Genomic DNA, 25784 nt, shown 5'->3' on the forward strand with positions numbered 1-25784 from the left:
CTCTTCCATTGTGCAGCAGCGACCTGCATTAGTTCACGACTGTCCCCTCTCCGCTGCTGGAGTGTTCACTTCAGCTGAGTGACCCTCTCTCCATCCATCTCTCTTTGCCCAACACTTTGCCTCTCTGTGTGGCCATGCATGCAGCGACACTCTCCAACGCAAAGTGTAGCGCTGTTGCTCGTATCACGCCTCTTTGACGACGGCTGTATGCTACATTACTGCACACTTTCTAGGCAAAAGAGCCTCACTGACACCCAGCAAAAAATGTCTGTGTTAATATTAACGCAGGCCAGAGAGGTGTGAGAGTGTAATATGCCTTAACATGAAAGTAAAGACTATACAGAGTCACTGATCTCACGGGTAACAGCGGGTAACAGGAACACACACACAAAAAATTCCCACAGTGCAGGAAAGCGTTCTCAGCAGTAGTCAGGTCATGTTTTGTCTTTTGTCCACTTATCCACCCATCTCCACCCATCTCCACCCATTCTTTATATTCTCCAGATGCTCCTACTCACAGACAGTCAGTGGAGGACAGGGCCCACACCAAACCATCATTACAAACAACCACAGCGAGAGAGTGATCCGCCAAGACAGGGAGGCAGCAGGAGGGTGGAGGAGTGAGGAGAGAGGGGGATTAACGCTATTCCAGAAATAAGCATGCACATGTCAAAGGGAGTTATCAAAAATTCTCTGGTGGTTAAGCTGAATGAAAGTGCAGCTGCAACAAACAGCACTTAAGCTAGGTTAGATGACAGAGCAACGTCTGCAATGAGTCGCACAAACAAGCAGCAACAGGCACAGGTAGGAGGACGATTCACTAAAACTGAATCTCCTTTTGATTACAAGACTTTTGCAAAATAACATCATTATGTTAACCATCTGGGGGGGTGGTTCTGGGGAACTGCATCTTAAAGAAATAATTGAATATTTGGGAAATATCTCTTTGCTATGAGATACAGCCGGGTTAATAAAACAACAAGTTTGTATGACGTGTTTTCTGACCTTGCTTTTACAAACGCCTACCCCAGAAGGCAGAGTAAAAGGTCCTAGAGAGCGATGCAACATTGTTTAAATAAACATTCAACCCACATTTTCAGACAGACTCTCTTTGACACTTGGTTGTACTCACAAGAAGTGACATTTTGTGGCATAATAACACATTTAAAAAAGAGCTTAAAAGAAAAGAATAGTTCGGACTCATTTTAGGAGGACACCACTCATGTCGGTGAAATATGAAGCGAACATTAGTTTAGTCTAGCATAAAGACTGGAAACAGGGGGTTCTGTCCAAAGTAACAATATCTTCCTGTGGATGAAAAGCTCACAAATAAACGTGCTACAGATTGTTTGTTTATCCATATAAAAATACAGAAATGTAAAAACGACCATTTGAAGTTTAACTGGGTGTCGTGTGCCAGAATATTTTCGAAACAAACAAATTAGATCCAACATGTTGATCAGTGGGGATTAAAGCTGAAGGCAGATTTTGTTATAGTCAGGCTATATCTTTTTCCAGTTTACATTCTTTATGTGCAGTTGTTGTTAGAGTGGTATCAGTCTCATGTAATTATCTGCGATTAAACATATTACCCAAATACGTTCATGTACATTCCTTGACATCACTCTCTTCTTTGATTACAGGAAAACATTTTAGACACATACTTGTGATGTATTTGAGACCCAGTAATGCTTGGATTTGTGAAGAAAGAACTCAAATGTAATAAGACAAAAATGTGCTGGATAAAAGTCATGTGTGCATAACAGAAATATAAAATCAAAACTTAAGGCCCAAAAATACAAACGGTTCCACTGAATTCTCCAGTCACAAAACCTGCTACAAACATATTTTCATTACCATCTCCACCCTTAACAGCCACTAAGAAGAAGGAATGTAAATCTGAGGAGATCAGTTCACTGTAATCTCATTGTGTCATTCTGAATACTGATCCTTTAACAATCAACCTTTGATCTAACGCTGTTTAGTCCTTTGCCAACACGCAGACTGCCAAGTGCAGATTTAATATGAAATTCAAAACGCCATACTACATTCCTGTGTCCCAGCAGTCCATGCCACATGTTCATCTTTCAATTACATTTTGGCCCAAACTCATTGCCTGTCTGCACAGGCGTATTGTCTGTGACACTATCTGCCTTGACACTGACTGACTCAAAGCATCAAGCGTCAATCTCTGGTATCTCAAATGGCAGATACGTATGTGAGTCATTTGAGGAATTATAGAGTTCCCAACGGCCCTTCGAAAATTATGTTGCTTTTTAAAATTATATGCAAAAAAACACTGCTAAAAATAACGCCTGGTCACAGTGTAGTCTTGCTGTGTAAATTATGGGGATGCTGCCTACTCCACTTCACACCAGCATGTGATTTCTCTCTTTCTGCAGCTCGGTGCATATTCAGGAGGGACAGACAGGAAGCTTTTCAGGGCTGTTAGTGGCATCCGTCCTGCTGCACTCCCACTGTGAGAAGCATGCCATTTATTTTCTTATCACACTTTCTCTAATTCATCATGTCCTGAGAAGGCGGCTTACAACACCCAGGATCAAGGATAGTAATCTGCCTTAATTCATATCCAGTAAGCCAGAAACAATCGACGCCACTACGGATGGTCTGAATGACCTTAAAGTGAGAATGTCAACATTGCTCAAAATTTGTACTGCCAAAATGGGTTTGAGGTAACTCCGTTCCTTCATAACAAAGTGTGTCCACCAGAGAGCACTAGGAGGTTGATCTTTCAATCCGAAAAGGCCAACTTTTAGTAGGCCAATGGTTGCAATGATACCTACAAATATAATATCAGCATTGTTTAAGTTTCATGTTTGTATTTTATTTCATTTACTAGCAGCCAATAGGCCTATACATAATCAGATTTTTTTAAACTTTCAAATATTGTTGTCAATAGTGGATCTATATTTCACTATTAAATGCAAAAGTCTCTATGCAAAATATTTTACCTTAACTGATAAAATATAATTCTTGTGTGGGTTTAGAGCTGATTTTTTGTTTTCTTTTTCCAGAGGTGGAAGAGGTACGCAGATATTTTACTTGAGTAAAAGTAGAACTACCAGAGTGTAGTTTACTCTGTTACAAGTAAAACTCCTGCAATCAAAATGTAACTCAAGTAAAAGTACAAAAGTATGAGATTCCAATATACTTAAAGTGCCCGAAGTAAAAGTACCCATTATGCAGATTGGCCAATTTCAGAATAATATTATATGTTTGAATTATAATTATTGATGCATTAAAGTGTTATCAAAGCTGGTAAAGGTGCAGTCAATTTTAATTACTTTGTCTGCTGCTGCCTGCATTTGCTTGTGAATCTTAGGTAATACATTCATTTTAGAGTATACTTAGAGGCCTACATGTAGTGAAGTAAAAGTACACAATTGACCCTAGTTAGGTAGAAGTACAAAGTAGAAAAAAGTTGAAATACTCAAGCAAAGTCCCTCAAAAGTGTACCTAATAAGATAAGATAAGATAAGATGGTACTTTATTGATCCCAATTTGGGAAATTGTTACAGAACTTGAGTTACACCACTGTCTTTTTATCTTCCGTTTCCAATTGAATTTCCTGAAAATGTATTGGTGGTGTTTAATATCAGTTTGGCCTCTTTGCCTTCAGGTGATAGACGGTTCCGGTGGTGCTGGCTTGACACTTGACACTTGAGACGGTTAGCTTCAGCCTAAACCTTGCGAAATGCGAATCCTGGTAATTATACAGTTTACCTATTTATATGTTATAACTTATATGTTCTTCGCTTTCTTAATAACGTTAGCCACGGGTATGCCTACTGTCAGGAATTACTTACCAAGGTTTGTTCAACATTTAAGGCGGTATAACCGTGAAGCTGAAGTCCGGACTCCTCGGGGTTTGTGTGTGCAGTCACCGGGACTAGGCTAGTTGCTGGATGGTAAGTGAATCTTAAAATTGTTTGACTACTTGTCAAAACACAATGTCTTTGTTTTTATGTTTCAAAGCAACATATTTGTGTTTTGTTTTTAATTGTTACACAACAGGTGATTTTACATCATTTACGGTGCTGGGAAGTAACGGAAGTTATAAAACAAGTAATGTAACGCGTTACTTAGTTTTGCTGCTCAGCGTTAGTTATGAGTAAAGTGCACGTTAACCTTTTCAATTAATATGGCCTTATGTGTAAAAAAGCTAACTAATGTATTGGTTGGCTAGCTTGCCCAACACTGGAAACCATTGGTTTAATAACACTACAAAATCAGATAAATTAAATTAATATAAAAAAGCACAATATCCTCTCTGAGTCAATTCAAGTGCAGTAGCCTACTTTTCACAACCAACTTTTCTCCAGACTTTTATACAGAGAAAGTCATACAACATTAAATCAGTTTTGTAACTGGTAAACATTTTAGTCTACAGTTTGTGCAGACTGTTGCCTTTTGGCGAAATCTAATTTAATTTCCTTTTCAGGGCATGACATAAGCTCCACTAATGATACAAGGTTAATTTGAGGATATGCATAGCTCAGTGAGCATCACTATTAATTTACTCATCCATGACGGGAAGTGCTGGAGGGGCATCAGGTGTGCCTTCTGCACAGCCCTTCCCTTCAGAGCGGTGTGTTAATGCAATGTGAACATGCAATGTGAACATGCAATCCTAGACACTGACCCAACAATTAAGAGGTGCACCATGTGGTTTCATATCAGTACTTCATATCAACAATGCATGTGGGCGACTGCTTCAACACTTACAGGCAGCTAGTTAGAGCGATACATCGCACCCTGTCACTCAAACACTCGGCAGATCTTTTATACTCTTAACAGCAAAAATTCAACTTATTCATGGTTTGTGGTGTGAAAGCATACAAGAAAGGAGGTTGTGAGTGGTGGATCCAGTAGACAGACAATAAACAATTTTAAGACAGACAGCAATCATATCAGATAGCTAGTCAGTCCAGACAGACTTCTACAGCGGTGAAAGCTGAGGCAGATGCTCCCTTCGTGACATAACTAGATGTTTCAATTTATGTGGATTTATATGGACGGACGGTCATGCTATTGGGTTAATACTGTATTATGAGGAGCTCTATTTCAATTACACAAACAGAGTCAGTAGGCCACTAACGCTGGGCCGCCTCTCTCCCTCTCTATCATTCTGTCTCATCTTAGTCCAGGCCATCTGTTACAAACACAGCTCAAATCTGTGGTATGAGGCTGACATATAAGTTACCTCTGTTATAGACTATTACTGACACACACCTCGCAGTAAACTAAAGCCAATGGGAGATGAGCGTGAACAGGTGCAGCTCTTTCCATCGTGCAGTCAATTCCTTTGAAAATAATTTGCGTGCTGACTGCTGAAACCCTCTCAAGTGTTGGATAGAGGATGTAGGAGCAGGAGCTATGTATAGGCAGACACATAAGAATACACACTCACACAGCTACACACATACACACTTCAAGACAGTTTGAGTCATCAAATTAATGTCAGCCCACTCTGATCTGAACATCCACTTAATAGATGGAGTTAATTCAGCTTTTCCAGACTCGCTCACTCACTCCTGCACTTTTTAAGACATTTCCACAAAGTGTGTATCGTTAACTGCAAACACATTCATTGAGGAGGTTGTGGAGACATAAGGGGCACTGATAACAGTACCGGAGAGGGGACAGGGGTCTCGTGCTGTCACATCTGTGAGATTATGAGTGACTTGAAGGCCCGGGAGGGGGTGCCAAATACATAGGCAAAGAGAAACAAGTTATGCAAGTTATTATTCATTTGTCTCCCACCTAATTTCCATATTCTTTTGTTGGCAGAGCTTGTTAGGCCGCGGCATGCACCTGGCACTTCCATGCCAACTAAGTCCTATCTGAAGTGCTTCCACAGTGGCACACGCAAGCATCTGCATAAACACATGCAAACATACAGATGCACTCAGACACAACACACACAAACTAATGCACACAGGGCGGTAGTAGTAAGGGGGAAAAGTGGTAATTATTCAGAGGCTCCCAAGCTGTAGGTGGGTCCCATAACATTTTAGAATGAATCAGACTTTCTCGTGGTGTTTGGGCCTTTCGTGCCACAGTTTCACAGATTTGCCAAAGTACCCAGCATTCCCAGAGAGCGACATTCTTAGAGCTCTTTAACAGAAGCATACCAAGTGTCCATCCTTCACTTGTGGGCTTATTATGAGCACATGATGGGAGCGCTGTGCAAACTCCCAGTCCTGCTACCCTTGCGCGTGCACACACACACACACACACACACACTCACACACACACACACACACACACACACGCAATTTTCAAAATAAAGTAAAAGTTAAATTCTTACCTTCCTCAGCTGAGTTAGGCTGGAAAAACAGACAGAGAGACAGAAAGACACTCCACATCTCCACGACAGAATGACACTGACAGAGAGAGGGAGGGAGAGAGCATGAAAGAAGTAGATAGAGTGAGTGTGTGTGACAGAGTGAGCGAGAGAGAGAGAGGGAGCAGGGGGTGAGAGAGGGGGTGGAGTCTATTTGCTCCCTTTATCTGAGAGAGGGAGAGAGAGAAAGAGAGGGGGAGGATGGATGAGGAAAGGCAAAAAATATTTACAGAGCAGCACATACAATAAGCACAGTGCCAACAGAGAAGTAAACAAAACACTGTTGTCAGAGAAACGAGGGGAGAGAGAAAGAGTGAGAGTGAGAGTTTTTTATATTCGAGAGAGAGACAAAGAAGGAGAGAGAGTTAACAAGAAAAAGTGTCAATGGGAAAGGGAGGTGGAAAAATTAATAAACTAGTTAGTCCAGTCTTTAAAACAACTGTCTAGACATGTCTAACGACATCACTTCCAGCTCTCCCCTAACGCCTCACACCAAATTCAGCGGGCCGCCTGGCAGACTGCATCAAACTGTGGCATCCCTCAAATATCTGGACACTGTGCTAACTTGCATTTTTCAAGCTGTGGCATGTGAGAGTGCCCAATTTATTTTCCTTTTTTTGTTTTTGGATCCCTCTGTTCTACCTTTTATGGAAAATGAATATCATTTGGACACATTTTTGGATGCCCTCCACCCTGCCTCTTCCTAACACCCTCCTCCTCCTCCTTTCCCCTCCGTCTCTCGACACACTCCTCGCCTCCCAGGATTGCTCATCCAGACAGTTTCTAGACACGCACTCACACACAGGCATGCAAATACAGAGCTGAGCCCCTCTGGCTCATGCACGCCACTCGCTGGTCAGACCGCAGTACTGCAGCTTGTTGATGGGCTTTCATGCCCCAGTTCACTGCATTGAGTGAGACTTCAGTAGACTTTTGCAGGGAGATGTTGCCTATTGGCTTGACACAATTAGATGGCCCCATTCCCAGCCAGCCGGGGGCCTTTACCCTGGGCTCTTTGCTCCAAGAAGCAGAGTGGAGAGGCAAATGGATCACGCCGGTCCTCCCGTCATTAAGCCGGGACTTAAAACTTCGTAATCAGTTTTCAGTTGGTCCTGAAAGCACATATTCCCTGTGCCACTTTATATAAAAAGTGTCTGTTTTTTTAGAGCTGAAGTGAAAGATTGATTCATCCGTTTATCATTAACTTTTGCTCAATCTATTACTTCATTTCTTTAAAGGAAATATGGACAAACACTACTGGTTCCAGCATCACAAATGTGATATTTTTTCCCACTCCTCTTATTGGGAAATTAAGGCTGCAACTAACTCATATTTTCTATAGCATCCAATAGAAGCTTTGTAACATATTAGGAAAGAAAAGTGTTCCGTCAGTCCAAAACCCCCCCAAAAAGTTGATTACTCGACTCATCAGCTCCAGTAAACTTTAGGTTTTGTACGGTTATTTTGTCACCATGTGCCCTAGGAACCAATTATAAATCATTTTGTTAAGACATTAGTTTCTTTTGGTGTCCTTCCTAAAGAAATGAATTGAACAGTATCTCACTTACCACTTCCCTCATAAAACAACAGCCACGACCTGTAATTTTAGAAGCAGCAATGTTAGTACGTCTTTTCAGGGGAATTCCTCTTTGAGGTAATTATTATCTTGCGTCTCTACATGTGTTCTGGTTTGGCTTTTGAAGCTGTGTGATCCAAGACAAAATCTGACCTCAAAGCTCCTCCCGCATTCACTCCTTAAAAGCGTCATCACAACCATGAATACATTTCTTCTTAAACCAAACTGTTCAGCAGCAGCAGCCGCAGAGAGAAACAGAACTCTGTTCTTTAACTTATGGCTTTATTTCAATGTTTCTGAGGTTTGGTTAGCTCTACAGTGTATAACAGCACAGCTGACTGAGGTTTAGCCGCGGTGCAGAAAAGGAAATGGAGTTGCCACAGTAATCACACTCTCACTTTAGCACAGAGATTGCAATCACATTAAACATTCATTGCTTTGACTCGAGCATTACAGACAGTAAAAAGGGCTTTTTATGCTCATAATTCAAGTCACACATTCCCTTAAAGATGGACAACTTTATTTCCTTTTTTAGTTTCTCAAAGCAAGTCACTAATATTATTACTGCAGGCGTACATTATGATACTGTGACTCTCACGCACACTCAAGCTCTAACACTCCTGACTTACCATTACCATTAAGCAACACAGTGACATCCACCATAGTGACAGTGCAAGACAAATCAGTAAATGTAGCAGATTAGACAGGATTATGAGGCACAACCAAACATCCTAATGCATACATTATATTTACAGAGAAACGCACAATATAAACAATTATTACAAAGTAGTCCGACTGCCAAAGTGCAGATAAAATGCTGCTAAGCTCAAACATTGAAAATGTTTTCCATATGAGTGTGCGCGCATCCAAGAAGAAGTACAACTGTACAAACATTGACACAACATATATAAGCATGTATATTATGTTGTAATAGTTTATCCTGATTCAGTTACTGAAGATTCTACAATATTTATGTACATCATTTCAGAAAATTAGAAAGAACAACAATCAATAAGGCATTTTTTGTGCGTTAACTACTAAAATAAATACAATTCATTTAGTGTTATTACTCAACATTACTATACCTCTTGGTTAATATCATCAATGTAATATTTTCCAATATCTAATATCTTTCATGTTAGATGCGTATTGTTGTTATCAGTTGATTTTAAAGTGTTTCAATACAAAACATTTACCACAAATTACTGTATAACACTGATGAGCACTTGATTTAATGTAACGCTATTTTAGAGATGGCAATATGATGATGTTGTTAGCCTAGGATGCAGAAGTTACTGCTTCATACTGATGTCAAGAGAGTTTCAAGTACAGTGATGATAAATGTAGCCACGTGAGTTTTTTATCCTAAGGTTGTAATGCTTACTGTAAACGACTGCACTACAAAATACTGGCTGAAATCATTGAAAACAGGTTAGGTTGTGTTTTTTAGGAGCAGAAAGCCTATGAGCAGACTTTTTAAGGCCTGACAGTTAGCCTACACCTCAACAACGTGGTTCATACAGACAGCTGTACAGACCTGTCTTAATTATTTCTATAATTTCAAACAACACACCAACACAAACACCCTTTACTCTCATGAGATGTTGTGCTACAGGATGATAATACATATTTATATTCTGCTACATGCTTAAATATTTTTATTCTAAGTTTATAGTGCTTTTTTGCACACTTAAATGGGAGAGGGGCTGCTGTAACACCTCTATACTCATTCTGTCTACTTAAGACAACATGGCTCCCTCCCCCAGGCAGCAAGGCACATCAGGCATGCAGACAGGACAGCAAGTCAGTCGTTCTTTTTTGGGTCAAACTACCAGGATCCAAAACCAGCTTTTCAAGCTTGACCTCAATACATAAACCCCCCCAAATCCCACAACCTTTTAACATGGGGGTAGCTGAAGACCTGGGACTTAAGGCTGAACATATGTTAATCCTCTTATATGGCAGTATGCGTGGGGCTGGCAATGGGAATGTCAACTATTATTAAGTACTAGTAATTCAGTTAAGTTTGGCCCATGTTTAAAACAGGATTACAGGGAATTCTGTCAATTATTAAAGCATGTTTGTGACGAGGGAACCTTTAATGCTTGAAACCTTCCTTACTGCTTTTTCACTGTTTGTGTGTTATGAAATATAGCTCCTTATATCTATGTGTTTAAAACCTTTTGTCTGTGTTGTGTCCGGATTTCTTTTACTTCTTCTTTCTAAGGAAGATCCACCATGGGGACCTTGCTTGTGGGGGAGGTTGGAGGACCTTCTTTTCCCTCGGTCAGGCCGACGGCCATCGGCTCAGGAACCGCGGAGGGTTTTCCTGCGCTGGCAGCGAATCCCTGAGCAATGTCGTCAAAGGTCCTGCCTCTGGTCTCAGGTACTCGCAGGAAGGTGAAGATGAAGAACACGATGAGGAGGACCATGAAGATGATGAAGACGTAAGGACCACAAAGTTCCTGAGGGAGGAAGAGAGAGAGGTGTGTAACTACATGACTCAAACTGCACATACTTCTGAAAATGTTTGCAGTGATGGGAAGTAACTAAGTACATTTACTCAAGTACTTTTTGAGATTTACGTACTTTCTTCTCCTAATCCATTATACTATCAGAGGGAAATATTCTTGTTTTTACATCACTATAATCTGTTAATAACTGTTGCCAGTTACCAACTCTACCACCTGCAATATTTTAGTGATGAAAAATGTTATGTATTCATTATTTTCTCCAATAATATATATTTTCATGGTATGAGCCCTTATGCATTATGTCTACTTTTACCTTAGGTGGCTCTACATTAAGTGTATCTTGATGTCAATACAAGTAAAAGACGTAAATGTTTCCCTTACCTCAAGTTTAGGGAATCCCAGCCCCACGAGGAAGTTGGCGGTCCAGTTGGATAGACCGGAGACGGCCATGGCAGCAGGCCGGGGCCCCTGGGAGAAGAGCTCAGCCACGATGAACCAGGGGATTGGACCTGGACCCATCTCAAAACTGGCAACAAAGCCGAACACAGCCACGATGGCCAGGTAGCTCAGGGACGGGTGGGTCTTCTGCTCAGACAGAGAAACAAAGAGTGAGTACAAGAAGATGTTGTTTTCTTAAGCTCACAGAACAAGAGGTAGCAAGCAAACATCACTTACCACCAAAACCAGGGAGATCGTCATAATGAGGGCAAAGAAAGCCATTCCTGCCAGACCAATCAGATGCAAGGTCCTTCGCCCCGCCCGTTCAACCAGGAAGAGCTGGATTTAAAACAAAGAAATTGTTAATACAATTATTAATAATAATGTAAACCACGCCTTTTATCTAAAGAACAAATGTTTAGTCAGACACTTACGGAAACTACAGTAAACACGGTGTTGACAACTCCAGCTCCTATGGTGGCGTAGATGGGTTGAGTGACACCAGCTGTGTCAAATATACCTGTAGAATAATAGAACACCTAATAGGAGAGAAAGACGAAGAGTTATTAGTATGAGTAAAGAAAAATAAGGGTAGTCTTTTTCATTACAACTTAGGTTAGGTGAGGAATTGCTCTTAGGGTGCTAGTTGTTTTTGGGGAAATGGGCTCAGCAGCCTGTCCACGGCTCTGGGGGAAAAGCTTTTTATTAGCCTGTGGGTCCATGTGGTTCTGAGCCTGCCTGAGGGGAGGGTGGAGAACAATAGGGTGGCTGTGGTGTGAGGGGTCTCATGATATCAAAGATATGGCTACAGTTGATGGCTCTCAAGTTTTGGATTTGGGAGCAGATGATTTTTGTACTTTTCGATTTAGGTTGTGGGCCATAAAACAAAAATAGTGAGCTAACTGACCCTAAAATGCTATGTAAACTTCCGAGGATTTGCAGAGTTGGGTTATAGTTACATCAGGTTTGTGACTTCAAGCAACCTCTTTCACATTACACCTAGTCATGTGTTCCATTACATAGAGCTTAGTACAGTTGGTGCTACTAGCTGCTGATGAGTGGGCGGGGTCATGAATGTTGAATATCTGTCAGTTAAATCGATGTTGCAGCCTTTAGCCGGGGGCTGCCGCAGCTTTACTGTTGATTGTCAGGTCAGAGGGGGGGGGGACGCTAACACACTCAGTCAGCCTGGTGACATGACCTTATTAACAAAAACCTATCAAATACCACTTTGTTTGTCTCTTACCAATGACCCCACTGGCTTAAATTATTCCGCTCAATCGAACATTGCCTGGGGCAGAGTAGCGTCTCTCGTCATGTGCGTGTCAGACACATTTGTATCATTTCAGCTCCTTTAGAGATTTATGCAAGTGATGACATGGACTGACATTTATCATATAATGATATCTATAACACTCTGCTCCCTGACAGGATATGGTGTTTACTCACAGCGTTGATACCAGACAGCTGCTGGGAGAGCTGCAGGATTATGGCTATGATGATTGGTTGGCGGTAGTTTGGGGAGCGGAAGAGTTCAGGGATGGTCACTTTCTTCTCCAAGGCCATCTTCTTCCCTTCTTCCTTCATCTCATTAATATCATCGCTCACATCCTCACAGCCGCGCAGACGCACCATGGCTACAGAGAGAAGAAGGGATGGATGAAAGGAGAGGGAGTAAGTACATTATTGTGCAAATATGGTGTAAAGTAAGGCTGGAAGGGTCTTAGAACATTATGTTGTAAAACTTTAATAAATCGCAGGGCCGCGCTTCATCTAAGGTTCATTAAAATTTCAAGAGCAATTCTGAATTCAGTCTCATTAAAACCTGATGTCGCAATCTTATTTGCATAACGTCTCAAAACCGACCTTTCCTGGCCTCCTCCTCCTGGTTGAGGACGATCAGCAGGTAGCGGGGGCTTTCAGGACAGAATGGCAGCAGGATGCTCTGCACGATGGCCGGCAGGATGGTGAGAGCCAGCAGCAGAGGCCACAGAAAGTCTGAGCCGAGCAGAAACTCCAGACCAAAGACCTGAAATGCATCAATAACACGGGATGAAGTACTTATAATGAGTTGAGCCTCGCAGCTCTTCTCCAGGACTGTGCAGACACAGCCAGATTTAATGAGCCATTTGCAGTTTCACTGTACCGGCCGTGTGTACTTAGACTTGCATGGCTTAATCTTTGATAAAGTCAAATCACTTTTTTGTAGTAGTTTCTGTTCCTAGTTTTATTATATTACATTGATATTATAATAAACACTAAGAGATGGGAGAGATTTGAGTATACTATGCTCTGAAAAATATGGTTAAAATAATACTTTAAAAAGGGATATGTTCTATTTCTACAGTATAATCTGAAAAGATGCTTGTAATATTATTAGCTAATTATACGTTTATATATTGTACAGCTTCCCAACAGACTAAAAATATTATTTAAAAACAATATTTGTACTAAAAGAGAGCTGATAATGTTGTTTCTTGTCCGTAATGTGTCCTTATGATGATCTGTAGGTCACATGACAGCATCTAACTCTTATAAAAGTTTTGAAAAACATTTATGAGGTGAAAAATAATAGTGTGAAGTGTGATTTATTTATTTGATTTTGAGGCACTTGCTTGAATTCTTCAAGCAAAGCTGATTCACAAGTTCACGTTTTTCTGCAGAAATCCAGAGCTTTTGCACAAACTAAATAAAAAACAAAAGTATCTCAGTAACGTAATCACCACATCATACCTGTGCCACCAGGATGCCAATCACCACACCCAGCTGATGCAGCGTGCCGAAGGCTCCTCGGAGAGCAGTGGGGGCAATCTCACCCACGTACATGGGTGTCAGCCCCGTGCAGAGACCGCAGAACACACCGATGATCAACCGGCCCACGATGACCATCTCGTAAGAACGAGCCAGGGCCGACAGTCCCATGAAACCCCCCCCGATGATAGCCAGGATGTTAGCAAATAGCATGGACTTACGCCTGAAGAAGAGAGACAATGAGGGAAGAAGGACATGGTTAGTGGGTGAGTACTGCAGATTATGTTGACCAATTAAATATAATGCAAACTTTTCCATCACAATTTCACAGACTCATAGGAGAAGTTTTCACGTCTGATTTTGTCAAACAAACAGTCCAAAACCAAAGATAGGCTTTAAAACTAAATTGTCAAAGTCAGCTTTATTGTCAAAAATTCTACATGTGTTATACATCCAGAAATATCGAAATATCGTTTCCCGCAGTCCTACAGTGTGACATGTATACATAAAACAAAACAAAAAGGGCCTAGATAACCGGTGTATACAGTTTAAAAAGTCAATAATATATTTAAAGTGTTCAAAGTACAGTTTCAGTGCAGTAGCAGCGGAGATGGGCAGAAAAGTTGTGGAGTTTACAATAAGGAAAGGTGTATTTAAAAACTAGTAAGGGTTCGGTTGATTAACTGTCATCATACATGAAACCATTTACTGCACCATACTGTTTACTCCCGATGTTCTTACCTGCCAAATTTGGTGACAACGGCTCCGACAGAGAAGGACCCGACCATGCCTCCCACGCTGAAGATGGCGACTGCAAAGCTCCACACCATGGTGTTGGCTCCTGGGCTGAAGGGCTCCCCGTGCCGCTCCATCGACACATTCTGGAAAAACCTACGCAGTTTCTGTCAACCCACAGAAAAAGAGTGATGAATGGCTGCATCGAAGTAGGTGTTTGTCTAAGTTCACAATCAAAACTATTCATTTTGTGTGTAACTGATGTCAGAGCTCATGCTTCATTGGGAGTTTTTGACACATCCACATGAGGGCAGTATAGCTTTTAGCATTGCCACCTTGCAATGTTGTGGTCACAAATGAGAGCAGTCTTATCATGTCTAGCACCCTAACTGTATCTAGGCCTCTTTGCAAAACCACATCCGAACAGCAACATGAAAGTCCTAAAACGAGGCCCAGAATTGGCGTTAAGTGTCTATTTAAGTTATTACAATATTAATATCCCAAAAAAGGGAGAAGATATAAAATGGCATCTATTATTAATCTCTCTCATAATAGTTGTCCCCGCTGTCATAAAACATTAAAGGTCTATTACACAATTCAACACACACACACACACACACACACACCTGCTCTGGTGCGTTTATGACCCCGGTGTTGTAGCCAAACTGTAGCGAGCCGATGACAGCTGTTGAAACGCTGAAGAGCAGGTATAAGGTCACCTTCTTCGGCGGCTGTTGAGAGAGAAAATGTCATGAGCAATATGAAGGATTAAAACAATGAGCGGATGGAGTTTATGGACAATCCCCCCCTCAGTTTGTGTGGTGGACATGTCCTGTCCCTGGCTCTACAAAGCTCCTGTTGTTTATATTGACACTGGTAACTACAAACACAATGAGTCCCTGTTTTCAGTTTTCTGTCACTTGCAGCACTGTGAAAGCTAGGTTTCGCAACACTGCACAGGATCCATGATTTGCAGCTCTGAGGTATTTCTCAGCTAAGAAGCTAAAGAAACCCCGAGAGAATAAATGAATCCTATTGTGAGTGCTTTTCCCTGCAGGGTTCAAATTAAAGTGGGCTTAGCTCATAATAACAAGCTAATACACCTGACAATAATCCCTCGTGTGGCACGGCATGTAGGAGTTTGCATTTTTTTACAATTCCAACAGAGCAGAACTGAGTGGGTTTAAGTGAAGTTGTGGTTCCAAGTCTACTATGTGGCGGCACCATGCCAAATAAGGAACCTAGTTACTACATCTCTTTACGTTAACTGCATTACAACAGCTTTCTGGGAACCTCTACAAAGGTCATTATTTGCTTTCCAAGTCTACTGGTCCAGACAGGCTCATTAATGAAAGGAAATCCATTTTAATCATCCAGTGTTTTCCAAATCCGCCCCTGTTTCGACACTATAACATGAGTGAATAATTCATGATGCAAGTTAATACATTGTTTTACACAACTTGTAATCCTAATTAAGTCAGGAAACAGACAGAAAGACAGGCACAATGAGCTCTGTCCCAATGTTTACATGATATAACTATCTGCACAGATAACTCAAACGTCACAAAACAGTACGTTCATTGAGGGAAATCAAGAGGCAGTTGAAAGAGTCTCCCCCTCTAGAAACAAACCCTCTGTCCTTTAATCTGATCAACTATTTGATTTGCTGAGAACTCAGGCTTCCTTATTGATAACAAAACTACCAACAATGGGCTTTAAGTACATCATGTTTCTATCTGTTTCTATCAGGTAAACCCACCCACAGGTCAGAATGAAACACAAAGGAGGAATTGAAAAATTACTCCGTGAACAGCAACACATAAGCAGATAGTGATAATCAGTTGTAATCAGGTGACTGCGTGTTTCTCTGGGACATCATGGCCTTGTCTCATATTCTTACACTAAATCAAGCCGAATATACTTCTGTGTATACTTCTACTTCTTGACGGTTTGACACACAGGAAGTGCTGCAAGCACGATTATTTGATAGTGAAGGGGAAATAAAGAGGACTGGTAATAAAGAGGACTGGTAATAAAGAAAACAGTTACATTTAAAGGGAGAAACACAAAAGTGATAAATAATTACATATAACATATAACAACAAATTCCATTTCATGTTTGACTTTTGGCACAGATGACCTGGAGGGGTCTCTGGGGTGTAGAGGGTGCACGAGAGGGGATTTGATGAGGATAACTGCATGTGGGGGTGTGGTTGTACAAATGTGTGTGGATGTAGACATGCCAATTGCATCTGTAGTGACATGCTGATGTTGAGTAAGACTTAGACAAAACATTCGCATTGTTAAGCCTCTAGCTAGAACAATTATTCTAATTAGGGAGTGGCCCACTGCGCAATGTGCATTATAGGTACTTTAAGAATTGAATACGGCAGATTAAGAGGTTGTACCAGCATGCTGTGAATAATTGCACAATTTCCTGCATTTGTTCACATTGCACACTAAGGAGTATAAGCCAAGCATATAATCATTTTCTGCAACCGTGTACTACAATATACAGTTTTTTGTTGTAGCAACATGACATTCTGCTTTAAAAAAAGTTATGATCAATATGTTACCATAACCAATACAAATACAATTACGTTTACAAGTGGTTAAAGTATATACATATTTGTACATGCACAATTCAATGACGTGATGCTTATGAATAGCATGAAATATTATAAAAAGCTAAAAGACCGCTTCTAAAAGGGATGTAATATTAAGGTTATATTTGTCCAATGCTTAATTCTCATAAAGTTGTGTTTTCATGTACTTGGTTTGGTTCATTGTGTCATTATTAATCATCGCTCTCGAAATCTGGAAGAAAGACTCATTATTGACACACCTTTTCTTCGACACTCAAATGACACATTTAACTTGTGTTAATCTTCATCCCATTCTCTGTGTTTATTCAAAATATCTCGCATGGCCGTTTTAGAAAGTCAGTTTTCTTTCTCCCTATGTTTTAATATTGCATCGAACTTTCGTATGTGTCTTCATCATTAATGTGACTTTTGCAGCAGTTCCATTTCACCTTTTCTGCAGTATCATTTATTAGTATAATTTCATCAAAAAGGAAAGATATTTATTTTATTTTTTACATTTTTGGTTACACTAATTTTGTGCTATAATTTTTAAGAATGACTTTTTAGAGTGCATGCCTTTTTTGTGGCTTGGTGGGGGGGTAGTTGCATCAACACACATGATGTGTACACCTTAAGAAACAGCCATGAAATGTGTGTAACTGCTTGTTTCAAAAGCCAAACCACAGGGAAGGTTTGTGAGGGCAGATAGCAGGCACATTTTGGTCTTTTTAGATACTCTTTACAATACTAAAAGATGTAATGCAATCAATTCAAAGTTCACCATTTGAGTGATAACACTAACTGTGTAGCATGGTATCACTAAAGTGTTAACTATATTTGGACTGTTGCAAGTTGTCAGTCTTTGCTGCACTTTTACAGTTCTTTCTTCATATGACTGGTACGATTCCCTCATGCCTTTCTAAGGGACATGCAGATGAAGTAAGAACCAAAACCAGATCAAGTCTAAACTTGCCACCCTGCCTTAGTCATCTCCTGAATTCTCGTATATCACTCCCATTTCATGCCCCTGCCAGAATGGAAATATACAGGTTTTCCTCTTACTTTTAAAAAACACTCTTAATGAGGACGTTTTGGCACCAAACAGGCTCAGAATGAAACAAACCAAAAGGACTGGCGCTCTTCCTCTGGGACTGCTGGGAATTATAACAAAAAGCTTGTTATAATGTGTTTGTACCCGAGAAGAATACTTCAGAATATGTACGGCAAACTCATCTGTGCAGGATTTTAGAGGTAAAACAGTTTGGAAAATAACAGAACACCACTAACCCATGGAAAATAACAGAACACCACTAACCCATGAACCAATAGAAGTAAGAAACAGTTACCTTTTCGTCCTGCATCCGCTCCATCTTTGCGGCTCACAGAAGATTCAGATGAAGAAAACTACAGGAAGTTTTTTTTAAAACTTCTTGGATGCCTCTTATTCCTTATGCACACAACCTCACACCTTTGTGAAAACAGTCCTCAGAAAACCTGAAAATAAACAAACAAAAGAATAATGTATTACATTCAGTAACTTGATAAAGAACACATGTTTTAACAATCTAAAGAACTCTCATAAAGTTCATACCGATAGACCAGTAGACCTAATGGATCAGGCAGAGTGGAGCACTTTTCGGCACTCACTGAATTCAACAGGAGTCAGTATCCAAAATGACAGTAACCCCACCCTCTGCTTCCGTGTTCACCCTCCTCTTCTGCTCTCACTAATCATGAAATCAAATGAGGAACAAAGTGATGTAACTCCTTGTGTTCAAATTAAATTACTGTCGCTTTGCTCATTTTGATCAATACAACACCTTCTCAATGGGCTGCAGAAACTTCAATATTATTTGATGATGCTCTAATTAACTGGATTTCGTTTAAAACAAGATTGATTACGTACAGAACGCTACTTTAATCCCGAATCATGTGATAATAACATAGAAATATAATCAAAATATTAACACATGTTTGACAGTGACAAAACCGCATTATTAAAATGAATGTTTGTTTACCGTTATGTGAATGTCAGCCTCTGTATCTTCAATCAGACGTGTTTGCTCAGAAAAATGTTCGCCCCCCCTTCATTGTTGTCTTTATAAAAAGTGGTACATGTTCACTTGCAGCCTCAGCCTTATTCTTTTAACTATTACGCGCAGGGAAGCTCCCCAGTCATACCCATGTGCGTAAAAAGCGCATGCAAAATTTCCAGAACGGCTGATTAACTTCGGGCTCTCATGTCGTAATGGCCGTGAAAGCAGCGCAGATGCAATATCCGCTCAGATGAGGGGGTTGGGGGGTGCCGGGTGTGGGGGGGGGGGTGGACGTGCTCGGTCGAGCGTACAGTACGGAGCGGAGATGGGGAACAAACGGTGCCGGTGAAAGGAGGCTCTGTGCTGCTGCTGCTGCTGGCCCGACGGCTGCCCACCGGGGGCGCGAGAACAAAAGGCAATGTGCACGGAGTTCAGATACAAAGACCGGTCATGCAGAAATCATAAGACCGGCTCAGTGGGTGGCAAACAAACGAGGAGACCAACTAAATCTTCATCAACTATGTCTAATCTTCACAGCCCACCTAAATCCCGGTCTGGAATTTGACAAGTTCTCCAGAAAAATGCGAGTGAGCCAAGGGCATTTCTAAATCCACTTGGTGAACAGGCTGGGTGCACATTTGAATGCTTTTTTTTTTTTTTATTAGTATTTTTTACATGTTTTCATTTAATTGGAAAGCTTGATCACAAGTTTGATCCCAGATTTGTATGATAATTCAGCATTTAGCATAAAATATAAAGATATTTTGTTCTAGTTTAGAAAAAGCTGTATTTATTAATTTTCAAAGGGTCAAACAATCCTGGGTAAGACCATGATTATAAAATATACCCTGTGGTTTGGTAATCTTGAAATGTAATACACAAATCTGAATTTTCTGACCCAGTTTATACTGTATACTGTACCAGCATAAAAATATTACAGTCAGTCAGGTACACAATAAATTCAATTTGTAAATTTGTAGAAGGATTATTTTTGCATAATGTAGTCAATTAAAATATTTAAAGCTGGAATTAGCTCCCAGTTCGAGGACATGGCCTCTGTGTCCTTAGTAGCAGCTATAATGCAATAAATATGCAGTGATGATGGATTAGTTATGAGTTTAGGTTTTTTACCCAATCAAACTCAAGTCTTACCTACCCTTTCAATTCAACACTTTAAGGTGGTTCTCTAGTATTTTGTCATGCATGTAATTATGTGAACTGTAGAATATAAATAACAATCCATGTCGGACACAAATATGTATTCCTTAAAGGGGACCTATCATGCAAAATGCACTTTTGTACGTCTTTTATACATGAATATGTGTCCCCGGTGTTCCAGGGAACTCACCAAGTGTCAGAAAACACAACCCCCTCTATTTTCATCCATACCCAAATCTCTAAAAAAGGGGCTGCAACGGATCTGATAAAAACTGATCCAGATTTGAACACTGTCCTGACGTCAGGACGGTGGCGCTACGGCTATTGGGCCAACTCCACCAATCAGGAGGAGACAGCCACGGCCATTGCCGTTCGAAAGCGCTGGAGACGCTGTAGTACATATGCCAGGCCAGTAGATGGTGCTGTTCTCACAGAATCTGCCCTTGCAAAAACAGAGCTAGAAATGGTCAAATTGAGCAAAATGAGGCATGGCTAAAATGCATGATCTGTTTGGTATTTTGAAAAAAAAAAAGTATAAATATGCCTTATATAGGTATGGTCCTACACTATATTATTCAAATATAGCATGATAGGTCCACTTTAACTTAATGTGTGCAAACTAGATACATTTTGGCTTTGACATCCAAACTAAAAACTGTTTTATTATTTATTTACTTACTCGTTTATGCTTCTCCTATAAAGTGTTTCCAGTTAGAGTTTTTAAAACCGCATCTGACCTCATGGAGGGGAGTGTATTTTCACATTACATTCTGGTAAATAGAGGTCACATTCTGGTGACAGCTATTTCAACTTTTGTGATCAATGTGACTAAAAACGAAACACATTTAATCAGAATTCAGACAATTGACTCATGAGTCATGCGTGCCAGGAAATGAGCCACTTTGGTGAAAACAGGAAAGAGTAAACAATTATTTCCTGGAGATATTCAAAGCCCTCAGGCCTGATCAATCCTCAACCAGTGGTGGAAGTTGTAGGATCTAAAAAAAACTTAAAGCATTAATGTATTCATTATGCCGAATGACACATTTCAGAATGGTTGCAACCCAACCGTATACTAGAGCTATATAGATGCAGTAATGTGTTTACTACTCTAATTTTGTCGCCGGTTATAGTGAAGCCCATTTTTTTTTACTACATATTCTGCCAGGTAGCTTTTGACCTCGAAACCACAGAGTGAACTTTTTGAGCATAATAATGTTCAATGTCATTTTATCTTTTTGAGAAATCTACTGCCAAACTATATCAAACATTTCCTGAGGCCTGTGAGCAGTAATGTGTTTGATCAAGAAGTTGATATTCTGTGAAAAGAGATTACAGGGAATCTGTCGTAACAGTGACTGCATCAATAACGTCAGGTTGGGTTTCATGTGGCTCCTTCCCTTTCTGTACGTAATAGTGGAATCGCCATCATTTTATACACTTTGTTGTAACAAAACAAAAAAAGGAACTCACAGAGGGAGAGAAGGACGTGCAGATGTTCAGGTTTAGTGCCCTGATGCGTTTGATGACATACTTTTTCCTTCAGAGTGCATCTCTCTATCCCAGCATCCCATCTGGATCCTGTGATCTGTTGCCAAGGAAACCGATCCCGCAGCATCTTTTCTGGTGACCTGCCTGAGTGAGCAAATCAAATTATATGACATCTGTGAAAATCAAACACAGATACAGACAGAAAGACAGAGAGGGCACAGAGAGAGAAAGTGAGGAAGTGCCTCACTCAGTCTTCCACACACAAACCACATCCTGCAGAACGTTTAAACACGTCTTTGGGTGGTGGACTTATGGCGAATGTTTTAATCGAACATAAAAATGTCGCCCTTAATGCAAATTCATCTGACTTTTTCTCCTGGACTGCAGGATCGTATAGACCAGGCATGGGCAAACTAAGGCCCGCGGGCCATATGCGGCCCGTTGGGCTTTTTAATACGGCCCGCTGAATATTGGTACAAAATTGTCCAAATGATAGTAAAGACCGCATTCATTTTGCCTTTTTCCTGCAATACCCGCCATTTCAGTTGATCCCACTAGATGGCGCACTCAAGACACAATTGACCTTTGCTGGAGTCGGCAACCCGGCAAGGTCAAAGAACCAAATACGTCACGTTTACGTTGGAGGGGGTCGAGATTAACCTGAGCAATAACAGTTCATGGCGAGTACAGCGAATACAAGTTGTACCAAGCAGTAGCGCTGAGCAAAGTGACTAGAACGCGACCACACACTTATTAAAAACACTTATATAAAGTCAGGCAACACTAACCAGGCTTAGTGTGATTCTGTTTATTTTACCTTACTTTAATGACCATCCGTTCGCTGTTATTGATCATTGTGAAGAGGCAGACGTTTTCCTGTTTTGTATTATTGCAGCTATCGGATGGAATCAATACATGGGCTACATGTGGCCATCACAAGTAAAATCATAACGAAAACTACGCCGGTAAAATATGCGTGTAGAAAACGGCTTATGCCACAAAATGATAGCAACAAGTAGTCAAGATAGTCTGATTAGCTTCGGTTGCTATGCTAACATCACCTGTAGAATGCCAGAGAAACTTTCATAACAGCGTTGTGATGCCAAACAGCGTCAATTCAGACTGAAACACATTCACTGATGGGGATGGCGGATATTTATCAGCTGCTTGTGTGACAGTCGGACAGTGAATACTTTACAGCGGCCGCTGCCACGAGTTAACAGTTGACTAAACTCCGGTGGACGAGCAGCACTGCAGCAGGCAGTAATGCAGCTGCACCACATTAATAAACAATGAACCACAGCACTCTGGAGAAAAGTATATGGTTGGAGAAGTCGTTCTTTAATTTAATCTAGCTTTGTATGATTAAAAACTACCCGACGCAGTCCTCTAATGATGTTGTTGTGAGCGGTGTTGCGGAGAAAATCAACGACGTAAAACGCCGTGTGGGTCATAAAAAGGCACGTAAATGGTTATGTCATGACGCAAACGATGACGCAATAATTCACCTTTGAACCTGCATCTGTAACAATGAGTGGACCAAAGAAAAGAAAAGTCGACATTGAGTGCAGAGTGTTTAATGAGTGGACAGCTAAATATTTTTTCACCGATCTGCTACTGGCCCGGCCCGTCTGACACATTTTAAAACTCATAGTGGCCCCCGAGCCAAAAAGTTTGCCCACCCCTGGTATAGACTTAAGGCCGCTACACACCCACCTGAGACCAAAGAACGCGTACCGAAGGCGTCCCGACTTTTACGTCAGCTTCGTCGCCTGCGTCGGCTTCGTCGCCTGCGTCGGCTACGTCGCCTGCGTCGGCTACGTCGCCCGCTACGCCGCCTGCCTACGAACACACCGCAAATACTTCAGTCGACGAGTGGCAATAACTGTCCTTACCAGCAGGCAGCGGTAGTGTGTATTCGTCATTCAAAAGAGGCAACAACCGGAAGACAGACTGCCTTTTATACACCAAGAGAAGAAGAACAGACTGAGTGATATAAACAAACAAACACAGCGTCTGGCCAGGCGGTTTGTTACTCCATTGTGGCAGATGAGGCATTTCCCCTGAAGGAGCACCTGATGAAGCCCTATCCGAACCGCAGGCTAGCTGTAGAGCAACGCATCTTCAACTACAGGCTGTCGCGGGCTCGGAGGGTGGTAGAAAATGCCTTTGGCATCCTAGCCAACCGTTTTCGGGTCTTTCTCACTGAACTATGCCAATATTTTAACTGTGTCGGTGCAGTGCCTTTTCAGTGGGATAAGATATAGCAAATATGTCTAAAGAACTGTACAATGTCAACAATCGACTACAATACTATAAAAATAGTGTGCAATACAATAAAAAAAAGAGTTTGCCAAATATGTCTAATGCTGTGTTATCAATGGCTGTAGTATCAAGGTACGAAATAAAGTTTTGTATTGCCTATCCTGCTATTTGTGTTTATTCTTTTAATCACACAGCGTTAATAAAAAATAAAAAATGTGCCTACATAACTGCCAGTAGTAGCCGGCCAGCCGCACATTATTATTGGTTTAACTACTAACAGTATATTTTTTAACACATTTTAAAATGACCATCTTGAACAGCTACAACGTTAAAATACTTCTAGGCAGATTGTGGAGGATAATGGGAGAAAAAATAGAGGGGCAGACAGAAACACTATCTGAATAATGGCCACTTCTTGCGAAATTTACATGACTTTCCCGACGCCGACGGTGCGGGACACACAAACCTGAGTAGGGCGCCGCGGATGCCCGACTGCCTCCGACGGCCTCTGACGGCCTCCGACGGCCTCTGACGGCTCCGACGGCCTCTGACGGCCTCTGACTCCCAAAATCGGACTGGTGTGTCCGGGCCTTTAACATAAAGTCAAAAAATGCATATTATGAGTGCTCACACGAAGGGTTTCACATTATATATTCTTTGAAGCGTTTACATAAAAAGAAAATGTATATATCAGCCAATTTACAACTTGTTTTGCTTGGACAATGATTGAACAGAAAAGTACATAAAGTATTGACAAATGTAAATAATCTATTAACCCTTTGACTTCCCCTGGACATTTTCTGTTTGGTAGCTTTAAAGAGAAAACGTATTTTTCCCGTACACTAAATACATTTTGAATATTTCCTCACATAGATTAAAATGTTTAACAGTCAAGTCATGGTTAACGTTTGCTTCACTGCAGCAAACAGAAATATTTCAACAGTTCTTTTCAACTTGTAAACACATTTTCTTTATATCAGTTTGACATTTTGGGTATATTTGGGGTCATGTTTGGGATAAAACATTACAAACATGCATTTTTTGCTGATAATCTGGTGGTTCAGGGTCAACAGAGGGAGTGAGCATTCAGACAGTTTACTGGAGGGGTTTCTTATGTACATTTGATGCAGCAGTGCCCCCTTGTGCTTTTGAGATGCCATCACACTGAATCGCGTTAACCTTGACCAGAAATAGTCCTACAATAACTTCCACAGCTCTCTAGAAGTCACATAAACAGCTTTATGTTTTGCGCTGTGTTTCTGTGAAGAAGACGCCTTCATCACAGTTGGCATAGGGGCATGGTAAAAGGCACACTGAGGGAAACACATTAATAACTTTGCTGGACATTGGTCAAATAAAACCCAAGTCATTATTTGTTCAAGACCGCTTTATTTGAAGTCATACATAACAATGCTGTGCCAAAGTAACCTGCTTACCCTCTCTTTCAAGGTTGTGAAGTCCAAACAGAGCAACAGAAAACTGCAGCCTTAAGTAGATGCTCAATCAGTGGAAACACCTGTGCTCAATTGGAGCATACCATGTAGTGTATGCCATGGGCACGGGTGACAATTTTCTTCCAAGTGTAAAAGTGTTATTGTTTAAGGCTTCTGTGGTCAGAAATGTAGAATATGTTGACCTATTTGATTTATTGTGTTTAATTAGTTTGAACTACATTTTGAATACGTTTGTAGATGATAAGAATAACAGTAATTAAGGGTATACATAGTTGATTGTCCTATCAGGAGGGGCTTAACATATATAAACCTCTAGCCACAAGTGTTTTGGAGTTAGTCTGACTGTGGCTGTAGAGCAGAGAGGTACCAGTGATATTTCTTCGACCTGTACATATATATTGAGGTTTTTCTTTGTATTTTGGACTGTAGATCCTTGTTACTTTGTGTTCTTTCA

General features: G+C 40.8%; 2 protein-coding genes across 3 annotated transcripts in view; both read right to left on the reverse strand.

Annotated features, from left to right (window-relative positions):
• Positions 1-6462, reverse strand: part of ephb6 (eph receptor B6) — a 36245-nt gene extending 29783 nt beyond the window's left edge. For both annotated transcript variants that reach the window (XM_034127846.1, XM_034127845.1), the window contains exon 1: positions 6332-6462. In XM_034127846.1, the coding sequence (XP_033983737.1) occupies positions 6332-6389 (58 nt within the window). In that variant the 5' untranslated portion in view covers positions 6390-6462. The remainder of the gene's footprint in view (positions 1-6331) is intronic.
• A 1744-nt stretch (positions 6463-8206) lies between these two features.
• Positions 8207-18622, reverse strand: slc2a3b (solute carrier family 2 member 3b). Its single transcript, XM_034127511.1, has 11 exons — positions 18518-18622; positions 18273-18420; positions 14968-15072; positions 14348-14508; positions 13589-13829; positions 12722-12884; positions 12305-12492; positions 11290-11394; positions 11093-11194; positions 10799-11002; positions 8207-10408 (listed from the first exon to the last, which is right to left on the reverse strand). The coding sequence occupies exons 2-11, from the start codon at positions 18294-18296 to the stop codon at positions 10166-10168; spliced, it is 1536 nt and encodes a 511-aa protein (XP_033983402.1). The 5' UTR covers positions 18297-18420; positions 18518-18622; the 3' UTR covers positions 8207-10165.
• Positions 18623-25784: the final 7162 nt, after the last annotated feature.

The sequence above is a fragment of the Trematomus bernacchii genome, unplaced genomic scaffold (genome assembly GCF_902827165.1).
Source record: "Trematomus bernacchii unplaced genomic scaffold, fTreBer1.1, whole genome shotgun sequence".
Lineage (NCBI taxonomy): Eukaryota > Metazoa > Chordata > Actinopteri > Perciformes > Nototheniidae > Trematomus > Trematomus bernacchii.

Excerpts from the sequence above, each read along its gene's own strand:
- slc2a3b (XM_034127511.1), bottom strand. The coding sequence starts at position 18,296 with ATGGAGCGGATGCAGGACGAAAAG. Across the intron at positions 12,493-12,721 it reads GGAGGAGGAGGCCAGGAAAG|CCATGGTGCGTCTGCGCGGC; the intron begins GTCGGTTTTGAG and ends TTCTCTCTGTAG. Across the intron at positions 11,003-11,092 it reads CGATCTCCCTGGTTTTGGTG|AAGACCCACCCGTCCCTGAG; the intron begins GTAAGTGATGTT and ends CTGTCTGAGCAG.